The 14,217-nt window shown below is 38.4% G+C and overlaps 1 protein-coding gene across 2 annotated transcripts in view; it reads right to left on the reverse strand.

Annotated features, from left to right (window-relative positions):
* Positions 1-482: 482 nt before the first annotated feature.
* Positions 483-14,217, reverse strand: part of LRRC1 (leucine rich repeat containing 1) — a 184,148-nt gene continuing 170,413 nt past the window's right edge. For both annotated transcript variants that reach the window (XM_036767575.1, XM_036767576.1), the window contains exons 12-14: positions 5,910-6,082; positions 4,173-4,309; positions 483-1,080 (exon numbers count right to left, since the gene is read on the reverse strand). In XM_036767575.1, the coding sequence (XP_036623470.1) occupies positions 922-1,080; positions 4,173-4,309; positions 5,910-6,082 (469 nt within the window). In that variant the 3' untranslated portion in view covers positions 483-921. The remainder of the gene's footprint in view (positions 1,081-4,172; positions 4,310-5,909; positions 6,083-14,217) is intronic.

Genomic DNA, 14,217 nt, shown 5'->3' on the forward strand with positions numbered 1-14,217 from the left:
CTCTTTTACACAAATGGTGCAAATCTCACCAGCAGGAGCAAATCCACTGCATTAGAACAATTAAGACACTGTCTTCGTGTAAAATTTTAAAGTGTAAGTAATCATGCAGAAGAAGTTTAGTCCTGTGGGTTCATCTCTCAGATGATCAAACAGATACCATGTACAATTGAGGAGTCCCTCTTGATAGATCCCTACCCTCTTGTTGGTTAAAAAAAAAAAAGGACCCAAGCAGATTGCCAATTTAAGACACATGGCTAAAAACGTGCATTTCCCCCTAGCTAATCTCATTGCTTAGGGATGCCACTGTTTAGCACTGGTTTGACATACAACAGGACACACAGTAAGGCACAACTGGGTGGTACAGATACAAATGAATACTTCAGGACTGTCTTTTTCCCCCCACAAATAGTAAAATATGTACCGTTTTCCAGATAAAATAACAACAGAAAAAGAAATACATAATTTTCTTATGAAATGCCTATACAAAATTTTAAAATTTACACCATCTGAGCTGCCAAAAAATGTTTAAAAAAGTATTTTTTTTTTCACATAAAACTATAGGTCTCATCAGTAGGTCCGAGTATACCTGGGTCTAAAATATCCCAGCACTGTAGGAGAGAGGATCAAAATCCCGCCTTCTCCCAACATAGGACAACGACAAGTGAGGTTGTACAGTAGTGTATTCTACTCACTAAAAGTGACCAAAAATCCATTAAAAATATATTATCTGGAGATTACTGGTGCCACAACTAGTTAGTATAAGGCACTTCCTTCGAGACAGCAGCACCCTCCAAGAGGCGGTACAAGGAGATGATGGGTCAGGATCTGGTTAAGACAAAGGGCTGGATGAGATTCCTCGGAAGACAGGACCATTTCAACAGCAGGGGAAGACACAGGAGGTAAAAACTTGGAGGTGAAGCTCTACACAGAAGTGGTCACTCTGTCAAAGGTATTATTGACCTCATTTTTGTTGGAATCCAGTCCTTTAGCAGCATTCATATCATTCCGTAAATTCTCCACTGTCTTTTTCATACTCTTCAACTCTCCTGGGTGTGGAGTGGCTCGCCTTAGGAGTGTTCTCTAAAAAACAAACAGCAGAGGGACTGTTTTTGTCTTTATTTCAGTTTCTTAAAAAAAAAAAAACAAAGCACATTTTTAAGGCACTTGCATTTAAATATTTTTTAAAAAAATCAAAAGAATGACAAAACAATCAAAACTGAACATTGTGAAATTATAATGGCAAAGTTTGGCCTTAAAGGAGAGGTATGAAAGGCACTTCCTAGCCTTCTTCGAAGAGGAAGAGGAGGTCTATGGATATGGAACACTGCATAAGATACCATACTTTTTTTAAGCACTGGTTAATTTTGCTAGACTTTTTTCCCCTCCTTTTTAGTCATGTGTTAAAACAGGGAGCTCCCTAAGAATGGGAAGGGAGACAGAGAGAAATCTGGGTGATACAAAAACAAAAAATATCAGTAACTTTTTATAACATACCAAATATCAGCTCCTCAGAGAATACTACTTAAGAGTGAAATGAAATGCAGTCCCACCCCGTTCACCACTATCTGTATTTATCATCGACTTTCTGACAATTAATGGAAGACAGGAATGTGGACCAGTCACTAGTTAAGAAAAGTTTGCTGAAAGAACAAAAGAGATGTTAAAAAGTCACTAGTGAGGGGGGAAGAAGAATCAAGTGGCCTAGAGGATCTAATAGAGTGGGTGCTCAGATATACATGCTGAATGCATTTTCAAAACTAGAGAAAAGTTTTCTCAGTAAAATCATTGACTGAGATGAGAGTAATGGGAGGAAGAGTGAGAAAAGAATTCTTTAGAGGAGGAAATGCTTCTAATTAAAAATTATGGTACTTTATGGGGTTTGGCCTCTCATCCTTCCTTAGACTTCCGATGGGGAAAGATGAAAGGAATTCATTTTTTATACTGTCAGTTGCAATTTTTTTTTCAGACTCAAATTAAGAATGTGCTGGATTACCTAAAGTGAGGAACTGTTTATACCTATGAAACAATCTTACATATTGTTGTTCAGTCATCATTCAGTCACGTCAGATGGTTTGCGACCCCATTTAGGGTTTTCTTGGCAAAGATGTTGGGAGTGGTTTGCTATTTCCCTTCTCCAGCTCATTTGACAGATGAGGAAAATGAGGCAAATAGGGCTGAGTGACTTGCCCAGGGTCACACAGCTAGTAAGTATCTGAGCCCAGATTTGAACTCAGAAAGAAGAGTCTTCCTGACTTCAGGCCCAGCAATCTACTGGGTCACTTACCAATAAAGATTATATGAACAAGGCCACAGAACTAAAAATTATGCAAAATGGTATGAGAAATGGATTCTTTCTATACAGGTACTTGAAATAACATTTTAACATACTTTTTTTTAGCTCCAGTAAGAACAGCAGCAATGACCTTTAAAGGGTATTTCCTGGAAGCTGGTAATCTCAGCCAGACAGATAGGGAATAGACCTATAATTTCATATATAAGGATATATAAGGTTCCTGTATGAGCATACTCTTCCTATCAATACTGACCGGCACTTTCTTTGCAACTTTTAGAGCGCTCTCTACATCATGGAGAGGTTGAGTGGTTTGGCTTGACTCATTCACACAGTCAGTACATGTCAGAGAGAGGACTTGAACCCAAGTCCTCTTGGCCTTGAGGCTAGCTCTCTATCCACTACAGGACAATACCTCTGAATAGCCAGATGCGGGTTAAAGCAGAGGTGGGATTCAGCCGGTTCGCACCAGTTAGGCAGAACCAGTACCTAATTTTAGGTTGAGTTCGGCAAACTGGTTGTTAGCGGGGGTGGGGCCTGCTCCCACCATGTCAGTGGTCACAGTGGCCGCAGTGCTTCGGCTCAGTTCTGTGGAGAACTGGTTGTTAATTTATTTAAATCCCACCGCTGGGATTTAAAGTAACACTAAAAGGGGGCTATTGGAAAAGAAGATGCCATTAATAAAACAGTTACTGACCTAGACAATCATAAGATAAAGATAACATGTTAAAGAATTATTTTCTTTTGGCTGTTATCTCAATTCATCATCCATAACCCAAGTCTTATACTTTTTTCTTACTGAATTTATGATCTTCATTTTATAATAAAGAATATGACCAAGCACCCAAAAAAGAACTCAAAAATTGTCACTAGCCATCTATGGGTTCTAGGTCCTCAAAGGCATCTACGTGGTACAGTAGAGACAGCAAGGGGCCTGGAGTAAGAAGACTTGAATTCAAGTCCAACCGCAGACACTAGTTATGTGATCTTGGGCACGTCATTTAACTGCTGTTTACTTCAGTTTCCTTAACTGTAAAATGGGGGTAATAACAGGGTTGTTGAAAAGAACAAATGAGATAATATTTGTAAAGCACTTAACACAGTGTCCACCATAGTAGGTGCTACGTATAATTATATAATACTTATTCCTTTCCCCTTGTCTTCCCATCCACTCCCCTCCCTCAGAACACTGTTTCTTCAGACCTCACTGAACAAAAAGCAATGATGCAGTGATGAAGGCAAAGCCAATCCATGCAGAAGGGCAGATTCACATACTGCTAATAACTCTTAAATGGTGATTCCATTGGGCATAAATATAGGTAACAGGAGCTTTTCAATGCAATTTATTTATTTTACTGAGTAGTCAGTAAGGTGCCAATTCAACCATAATTATGAACACTCTGTACTACAGCGAAGGCAAATTGGTCACAGAAAGGAGAGAGAGGCACTTGGCTTGACAGGAGGCAGGATTAATGGAATAAGACTGCACTGTTTCCAGATGGTCTAGGCTACCTGGAGAACATTAAAAAGGGCTTATCATTTGTTGGGAGCTGTAGGGGAAATCAAAACCCAAATGGAAGTGCTAGGAAGGGTGAAATAAGCAAAAAATCGAAATTAAAATAAAAATAACCTGAAATCCTTTTTACATAGAATGCTTAACCTTATTTACCATTTTACAAACCAACGCTGTAGTGTTGAGAACAGAAAAATCAAAACACATCATGAAAAAAATGGTAGACTGTAGCTGTTCCCTAAAAATGACTGCCAAACCCCCAAATGAATGATACTGTTTTAAAATAGGGGAAGTGGCTTATTAGCCACTTAGCTTCCAGCTTTGAGCCTCCACATGAACTGAGGGATACTGTTCATTTGAACAACATACCATTTCATTATCTTCTTCATCTCTTTCGTCTTCTACAAATCGGATTGCACTGACTCTGTTGACTGCCCGTTCGTTCCATGTTTCATCTGACATTTCATTGACTAAGCTTTCCAGTGCCCCACAGCGGGGCAAGTTCTCTGTGGGGATGACAAAAAAGCACATTAAACCAAAAGCTTTTCAACTCAGGCAGTCACTGCCTTCCACACATTCATTACATTCCTCATTGGACTCAACTCAAAAGGCCAACCAGTGTAAAGGAAAACAGGTTTCAAATCATTAACTGAAATGGCAAATAACTCCTGAATGGAAGACAAAGCACCTTCTCAACTGTTCAGTTATCATTAGAAATTAAGACTAATTTAGTAGGCAAGGACTGCCGCCTCACTCTTAGAATTATATCATATTTGTATGGTCCTTTATAATTTAAAAAAAAAAAAGGTTTTCTCACAATAATACTGGGACTTTGGTATTGCAAATTGTCTCCTATTATCCCTATGTTACAGACAAGGAAACTAAGAGGTTAATTAACTTGCTCAAGGCCAGATGGCCATGAAGTGTTTTAGCAGAAAATGAGATACTGACTCATAGGACCATGGGCTTTAGAGGGAGAAGAGACCTTCGAAATCATCAAGTCTGATGCTTTCATTTTACAGATGAGAAAACAGGAGCCCAAAAATAGTAAGTGACTTGCCAAAGGTAATACAGGTAATATGGAGCAGCATCAAGAACTGAAACCAAATCCTTTGACTCCTCTGGTGTGTATCCACTGTACCACAGTGACTCCAAGTCTAGGACACCAAACAATCCATAATTCTTCATATGTTCACTAAATTCTGTGCTTAATGTCACCAGCTGAGTGCTAACTCAGTAAAATCTCTTAGGACAACGTGTGCTGCCCTAGATACGTGGATATCAGATACTATGCCTTTCTTTCAGGATATATACTATCTAATTTCTTTCCTTTAAGTTGTTATTATCTGAGTTATCTGTTGTAATCTTATTATCTGAGACTCGGTCTCCCTGTTGCACCAGCCTGAAAGAATAATAGCAATTTCTTGGCCCATGAGCTTTGACCTGTCCTGTTTCTGACACGGACCAATTCTCCCCTCTTGAGGCAACCAGGAGGTAATCATATTGGAGCTGAAACTAAAGGGCTTTGCCCACTGCAGCTCAGAACTACCAAGATCAAGCAATCCACCAACCTCAATATCCATTAGCAGAGATTACAGATATGTGCCATAGCTCCCGACTCCCCTAAATTTATAAGAAGCCCATATGACTAAGTTGACAGAAGTAAAGTAGGCCCTATGCAAAAATGTTTTTAAAAAAAGGTGGCTCTGGGAGGTTCCAGTTCACTTTAAAATATTTATTCTATCTTAATCCTCTTCTGGGCTCAGTACTCTCAAGTTTTCCCCTACCAAAACCTGCTCTGGTATTAATTTGTCACCAGGTAATATCTCCTAGGGAGAGTCACATTTTTTTTTTAAACTTCATCTCTAATACCAGAATGAAAGTCTTTATCCTCCATTTAGAGAATTTCAGGCATTAGCAAGCAGGTAAGAGATGTATTTCAGAGAAGGTAGGACTTACCCCAGAAGAACACCTGAGATTATACACCCCACTAGACCCAGATGTTGGAAGGGTACTACAGGATGAAGCAGGATGTTCAGCCTGTTAACCTCTCACATCCTACTCAGTCCTGTGACAATGTGGAAATGATGCTTAAATTATATTTACCTTGGCAAGTAGGTTCAGAAGGCAGTTGAGGAAGTAAAACACAAGTTAGAATCTTTTCTCCTGTTTCATGGTCAGTGTCTGTCTGGAACGTAAGCAGGGGCTGGGATTGGTTGTCAGACAGCCACAAAGCCTTCAACTTCAAGTTAGTCAGGGATAAAGGCAGATGCAGTAATCTGATTTAAAGGAAACACTGAAGTTATGACTTTCATTTTAACCAATTATTTTAAGCAACTCCTAATAGTTAAAACAAAAACAAGCAGAGGGCCACTCCGTGAGCTTCCCATGAGTAAGGAGAAGCCTTCAATCCAAGCTTCCTTAATAAACACTGGAACAAAGATGGAGTACTGGCCCAATTATTCAGGGTTAGAGCCTCCCTAGGTGGTTATCTACAGAAGCTTTTGCTCAACTTTCCACCCACCTCTGAGCTATTTCAGAGCTCATCAGCAACTCATGACAAGAGCAAAGAAAGAGGAGATTCAGCCAGACTTATAAGTCTTGCCATAGAAGTTGCTAAAGGAAGGATGAGGGAAGAAGGCAATGGAAAGGGGGAAAGGCAAATGAGGAAAGGAAAAAGGAGGTACGAGAGAAAAGATGGGGGGAGGGGGAAGGAAGGGGAAAGAGGGAAAGGAAAGGAAGAGAAAAAAGAAGAATGGAAAAGGAGTGGGAAGAAAAATAGAAAGGAAAGGAGAGGGGAGGAAATGGGATGGGAAAGGAGATAGGAAGGAAGTCAAGAGAAAGGTGGAAGAAATGGGCAGAAAGGAAGAGGGAAGACAGAGAAGGAAAGAGAAAAGAAGGAGAAAAGGAAAGTGAAGAGTAGAAAGAAGAAGATAGAAAAGGAAAGGGAAGAGAAGACAACACTCTCTCTCCCAACTGTGCCTGCTCACTGTCTGTCCCCCATGCCTGACATGTTCTCCCTCCTAGATTCTTTCAAGATTCAGCTCAAATGCCACACAGAGAGCTTCCTAAACCCCTTCCTATCTCCCCTCCCTGCCTCCACTGCTATTTTCTCCTCACTGAGACTAGCTCCCATTTACATTAAATATGTACACATGTGTGTATACATACATACATAACCACATACACACATATGGAGTTGTCTGCATGTTGTCTCTTCCATTAGAATGGTAGCTCCTTGAGGATAGGGACTATGTTTGTACCTTTCTCTGTATTCCTAGGACTTAGCACAGCACCTTGCACATAGTGAATACCTAATAAATGCCTATTGAGGAGGAGGAGGAGAAGAAAAGGGAAGAGGGAGCAAGGGGAGAGAAGGGAAGGGAAAGGTGGGGTGGCCTAGAAGTAAAGTCCCAAACTTCTTATGGGAGTTTCTGTCTAGAGAAGGAACATCTTAATGGTAGAATAAATGTCAGCAGCTTCGGCATAAGTGGCTTCAGAAAGCTTCTGGTCTTGGTCCTTTTCTCACTGCCCCTCCCTTACAGCATCAAGCAAAAATGAAAGATAATGAGGGGTGATGTGTCTTAGCCCGACTTATTAACACGTGGTTTAGAAGTAGCTATTGAAACAAGTATTTGAACATATATTAAGGGCAAAGTTTCCATTAACCACTTCACAGTTTCAATTGTCTGCATTTTAGAGTAATCTCAGGTAAACTCTCTTGTCTCATATTTTAGGGCATAGTTGACTACACATAGCCCTCATAAATACACTCAAAGAATTTTAGAGCTGCAAGTGTCTTTGAAAATAATCTTCTGTCTTTTTTACAAAGGAGGATTCTACTGGGGAAAAGTCATTGGGGAAATGGCAGCAGTATCAAAAATGGGAGGTGGGAAAATCAATAAAACATTTTATTTTAAGAAATAAACAAAGATCATCCAGAAAGCAAGAACTATCTTACTTTTTCATTTGTATCCTCTGCATTTAGCAAAGTGCTTTTTACATAGTAAGCACTAAATAAGCGCTTTTCTCATTCATTTGCTCATTTAAACTACCACCCAGCCCCATTTTTTTTTTTTTACATATAAGGCAACTGAGATCCAGAAGTAATATAACTTGCCCAAGAGCACACATACAATTCATGGGACAATGAGAACTAGAAATAAATCTTCACTCTCAGTCTAACAAACACATATGTGTGTGCACCAGTTCTGGGAAACAACAGCAAACCAGTTATACCTATTCACTCAAATCAGGGCTAACTGATAAATGAACTCTCTCTTTCTCTCCCTCTCTCTCTCTCTTTTTTGAAGGGGGGAAGGGAGGGCAATTGGGTTAAGTGACTTGCCCAAGGTCACACAGCTAGTAAATGTGTCAAGTGTCCGAGGTTGGATTTGAACTCAGGTCCTCGACTCCAGGGAGGGTGCTCTACTCACTGTGCCACCTAGCTGCACCACTCCCCCTCCTACCCCCCGTAAGACACAATACATTTTGAAAACTAATATAGTGGAAACCTCCAGGCCTCCAACTACTCTACAAATCATCTATTTTGAATGAGTAAAGAAACTCCAAAGGCATAAGTGTAAATCATAAGAGTCAGGGAATTTATGGCAAGAAACTACTTGGTCAAACATTTCTTTCAAACAGAAGGATGGATCCGTGTTTTAAAATTAAGAATCACAGTGGAAGTGGTGAGGGGAATCATAGCTCTAGAGCCAGAAAGAATCTCAGAAACCACTTAGATCAAGCCCTTCATTTTTACACATGAGGAAACTGACGGCCAGGATATTAAGTGACTTCCTCGGGGTATATCAGGTAGTAAGCAAGTATCAGAGGTGAAATTTGAATCCAGGAGGTCCAGTGACTTCACAGCTCGAGAATTTCCCATTGGACCACACTGCTTCCTGACTAGTCATAGTACTTCTTTCAAAAGTTAACAAGGTTGTCACCCCAATAATCTTCCACACTCTTGAAAAAGGACTGAAGGTGAACAAGAAAGAATTGTTCTTTCTTGCTAAGCTCCTTTGGAAATAGTTTATTTTCCTCTAAAAAAAAAAAAAGAGGAAAATGATAGACTCCACTCACTATATTTCAAACAAACAAACGTGCTCCCTCACATCTCTAATGTGGAGTTTTGATAAGTAGGTATTAATAGGGCTCCTACTTTTGCTACAAGTCTAACCTATTTCTCAGTGAACATTCACAGAGATTTAATTAATATACAACAGGAATTCTCACTGATGGATTGTTGTAATCCATCTTTCTTGACCATTCAGATATAATATGTAGTCACTAAAACTAGCTTTGAATCATGAGCCCTCAGAGTAAGCAACTAGACCTTTATATTCATGTGGTGGCAACTATGTTGTTTTGTTTTGTTTTCTGTAAAGTTTTCTATAATATTCTATACAATTATTCTGAACAAAGAAAAGCATGAAAAGTTTAAGAAATCATTTGAGAAAAAAGGGAAAAATGCAGAAATTTTAAAAAATGACACTACTTAAAATTAAATGCCTACTAATAGTGATATTTTTAAAAGTAGAAGTTGAGCAAATGATAGGTGGATAAGAGATAGTGAGAAATAGATTTTAAAAGAGAAAATATCCATAAGGATGTCTATAACATTTTTGGAAAGTTTTCCCAAGGTATTAGTTATATAAGGTTGTCAAATGACTTATATAAATCAAACTATTCCTAATTAGTCCAGTAAAGGTTATTCCACATTTACTTAAATATCTTCCTTTAAAAAAGCACAAACACTTAAAGTACATGAAAATCTTTCCTTATTTTGCTCAGTAAGAAGGAACAGTTATTTTTGGTGCCAATCACTATTTTGTACGATTGTTCTTTGTTTTGCTTTAAAGACTACTTCTGATGCTGTACCCGAAACAGAGGGTCTATTATATCCTATCATTTTCCAGACTGCTGAAAACTACAAGGTCTTAGGAAAAAGAACAACAGTCCTCCCCTCCACCATTTTAATTATAAAAATTAAATATATCTTTCTGTATTACACAGATAAAAATTAAACAGTTTAATGGAATTGTGATCTTAACGATATGGGTATTGATTGAAGATAAAAACGATGGCATATTCATCCTGTGCAACTCTTGCCCATGCCTTTCCAAAGATCATCCATAAACAATCTATTTAGTCAACATGCTGGAGGCCTTTCTCTAGGTCTTCTGATATTCTGGGGGTACCATGTAGCACTCTGTCTATTCAACTCCTATTACAATCAGAAATTTCCTAGGTTATCTACTTTATATCACTTCTTTTATGAAACATTGGCTATCAACTGCAGCCTTATATCCATCATGTATCTCTGTTCCTTTGGGACAACTATAATTTTGACTTTTTGGAGAGTGCAGTATCTTACCACTTGTAGCCATATAGGGCATCACTAGAAGAATACTGGTGCTTAAAAAAGGTAGGCTCGGCTATTGTAATAGTTTAGAATTGCTGATAGCATTATGCAATTTCCTAATGCAATTCAACCACCTCTCATTGTCCAATTCAGTTCTAGACACCATTCATTGTCCATCTACAGTGTTTGTCCAAAATGGTTTTGTGATTGCTATCACGACCACTGACAGCATCGGGGCAGAGTATGTCAACAGCTCATCTAGATACATGTCATAGCCTAGACAACAGGCATTCTTCATTCATTTGCTATCTCCCTATATTGGTCTTTTTTGAATGGCCTTGAATTTGATTAGAGAGTCACTACGCTTGATGCAATTAGAACATCATTCTTAGAAGCAACAGTGTCAAAAGTCATGTCAAACTTCCTAGTACAGTAAAACTCCCCAGTGAAGTCTGAACCAGATTATAATTAGGAAGTGTTTAAAAAATAAAATACTATACAACATAGATAATACTAATTAGTAGTTTTCTAAGTCAGTATAGGGTGTACAGGAATCCCTTCTTATTTGAATTTGACACCAATGATTTAAGGTGAATCTCTCATCTATTTGAAGTTCATTTGGGACATCCTCCATGACAGAGGCAAACATCTTTAATGAGTATGTATTTGGAATGCAATGGAGTAAATGTTAAGTGCCTACAATGTACCCAGAGACTGTGCTAAACACTTTACAAATACAATCTCACTTGATTTCTGCTCCATTCCTTGTTTGAGAGTTAATGAACAAAGTTACCTCTGTAATTGCAGCCATCTATCAAGTAAACTTGCATGACCCTCTGTACATGCATGTGAGACAGACTATGCTCAAGGACAGAACTGAGGACTATAATTTATTCTCTCAAGTAAGTGGTAAGTTTTAAGAAAAATAATAATTTTAAAAAAGGAATCTTGACCACTACTAGGTCTGCATCCCAAAGACATCAAAGGAAAAAGAAAAGAACATATATGTATGAAAGTATTTGTAGCAGCTCTCATCAATTGGGAAATGGCTGAACAAATTGTGGTATATGATTTTGATAAAATCTCCTCTGAGTCATTCTAACTTCCCATGACTTCATTTGGGGTTTTCTTGGCAAAGATACTAGAGTGTTTTGCCATTTCCTTCTCCAGCTCATTTTACAGATGAGGAAACTGAGGCAAACTAGAGTTAAGTGACTTGCTCAGGGTTACATAGCTACAAAGTGTCTGAGGCCAGATGTGAACTCAGGTCCTCCTCACTCCTGACTGGTGCTCTATCCATTATGCCACCTAGGTGCCCCTTTGAGGGAATACTATTGTGTTGTAAGAAATTATGAGCAGAATGCTTTCAGAAAAACTCGGTAAAACTTACATGAACTGATGCAAAGTGAACTAAACAGAACCAAGAACACCGTACATAGTAACAGCAGTACTGTATGAGGATCAACTGTGAATGACTTAGCTATTCTCAATAATACAATGATCCAAGACATTTCCAAAGGACTTATAATAAAAAAAATGCTATCTGCCTCCAGAGAAAGAACTGATGGGAGTCTGAATATAAATCGAAGCATACTTTTTACTTTAGTATTTCTGGGTTGTTTTGTTGTTGTTTTTGGTCTATGTTTTCTTTCACAACATGACTAATATGGAAATATGCTTTGTATAGCTGCACATGTATAACCTGTATCGGATTGCTTGCCTTCTCAATGATGTGGAGGTGAGGGAGGGAGGGAGAGAATTCAGAACTCAAAATTTTAAAAACATTAATGTTAAAAATTGTGTTTATATATAATTAGAAAAAATAAAATATTTAATAAAAAAGGAATCATATTTTCTATAACTTTTCAGATAACTGTCTGAAGACATGATATGCTACAGATAGTATTTTTGTGAGTTCTTATATTGCTAGTCACCTGTCTTTTATCCATTCAGGCAGTTTTCTACTATCTTTTGGTCACACTTATGGCAATTAACTTTAGGAGGAAATGGAATTAGCTCAAATTGATGTCTTTTCTTTTTTCCATTTCCCATTTTTTGTTATCAGTTGCTTGTTTTCTTGAATAGGCTGGGTAGGAGCTGTTCCAACTGTCCTATGGAATCACCTTCCAGATCTTCATTCTTTTTTCTGGTACAGGTCAGATGTTTACCTTTGTTCTAATGAGTCAATGATCTGAAGAAGGCTGATTCAGAAATGACTCCTGCATTAATCAGCTCTCATTTCCTATCATGATAATAAATTTCACTTTTGTTGGTAATGTTCTCCCTCATTAAACTTTAAGTCTCCTCCAGAAGAATGTATTCATATTTAAGTAGGAGAAGTCTCAGCAGACTATCAGCCTTTAGTCTACTTCTTACCTTGTTTCTGAACAATAATGTTCTAACATAATTTCCATTGATCCTTGTCACCTGATACTTGATGACTTCGGTATGAAAATGGTGACTTAGTTTGAGGAATATTATCATTATTACTATAGACTGGGTAAGGTCACTCATGGGCCTGATCCTCCTAATGACTGTCATGGAAGCTTTGACCTGCTCTGTTTCTGACCTAGACTGGTTTGGCCCGATGACACTACTCTTCCTTCCTCCTGGGGATTTACCATATTGCTACTGGATTTAGTGTTGACATTTAATTGGCTTAACCTACTCCATCTCAGAACTCCTGAGCTCAAGCTATCCCGCAGCCTTGGCCTCCCTGGTAGCAACTATTACAAGCATGGGCCATCATGCTAGGGAACAGATACCATTGCTTTATTTGAGATTATATTCATGTTGGTCCTTTTGTTTATATTTACCATAAGAACTTCAAGGTGAAATGACCAAGGAGCCAATGAAATGATGCTTTAAAGGATTAAAGACCCTGGGTTGGAAGGGACCTCAAAGATCATCAATTCCAATCTCACTTTACAAATGAAGGAAGATTAAGTGGTTTGCTTGACATCATAAAAGTAGTAAGCAATAGAATAGGGACTTGGACCCAGATCTTCTGACTCCAGAACCAAAACTCTTACCATTGTATTAAGCTGTTACTCTTGGGGACACAAAGGAAACCACCTCTGACATGCCTTATTTACCTCTCCAAGAAGAATCTGTGAGTCATTTTTTGATTGTTACAATTTCTTTATGGTTTCATTTATAATTAAAATGTCAATATAGTTATGTTTTAATTTATCCAGTAATGTGTGAATTAGTTGGGCACTGAACATTTAGAGTACCATAAGTCAATCAATCAAAAAGCATTTATCAAGAGCCTACTGTGTGCCAGGAGCTGTGCTAAGTGCTAAGGTTACAAAGACAACATTGAAACAGTCCTTGCCCTCAGGGAGTTTACATTTTAATGAGGAAGAATTCAATCAGTGCTGACACAATCTAAAATCTGCATTATACTTTGCATCTTACATTATGTTCCCATTTCTGCCAACAACAATGACCTACTAGTCATGAGATTCTCTATACATAACTAGGCTGCTCTTTAGAAAACAGATGTAGTCTGTTGTCAGGGTCTTTCCAGACTGGCAGCGAGCTTATATTTTACTGGTATAGTCCCTGAAAATCTGGAAAAACCCATATTACTCCCATGCCACAATGAGGCACTGGAGAAGTATTTTGGTGGGAAAATACGTAACTTGAAAAAGGGAAAACTATCTCAAGCTAGCTAAGAAGAAACAATGAATTTCACCTCAAAACTCACATAAAAGGCTTAAGAAGACTGGAAAAGGGCTGCTAATCAGTTGTAAGTCTGAAACCCACATCCACCATGGAACTGTATGGCAATAGCCTCTTTAGAAAAGCAGATTTTACAATAATTGTGTGTAACTCCAGTCTGACACTAATGACTAGGGTGAATCACCCACCAGTCCTCCTGCAAAGAATCAGAGTACCAGCTTGAGGGCAGTTAGAAGAGAGCCAAGTAAACAATACACACAAGCTTATTTGCAAGTATCTTGTGGGCAGAAGTAATCCCAGTGGTGGTGGATGGAAAAAGAAAGGCAATGTTCATTGACAGTCTGGGCACAGGCCCTTTCC

This window comes from Trichosurus vulpecula, chromosome 7 (assembly GCF_011100635.1).
Source record: "Trichosurus vulpecula isolate mTriVul1 chromosome 7, mTriVul1.pri, whole genome shotgun sequence".
In the NCBI taxonomy this organism is placed as follows: domain Eukaryota; kingdom Metazoa; phylum Chordata; class Mammalia; order Diprotodontia; family Phalangeridae; genus Trichosurus; species Trichosurus vulpecula.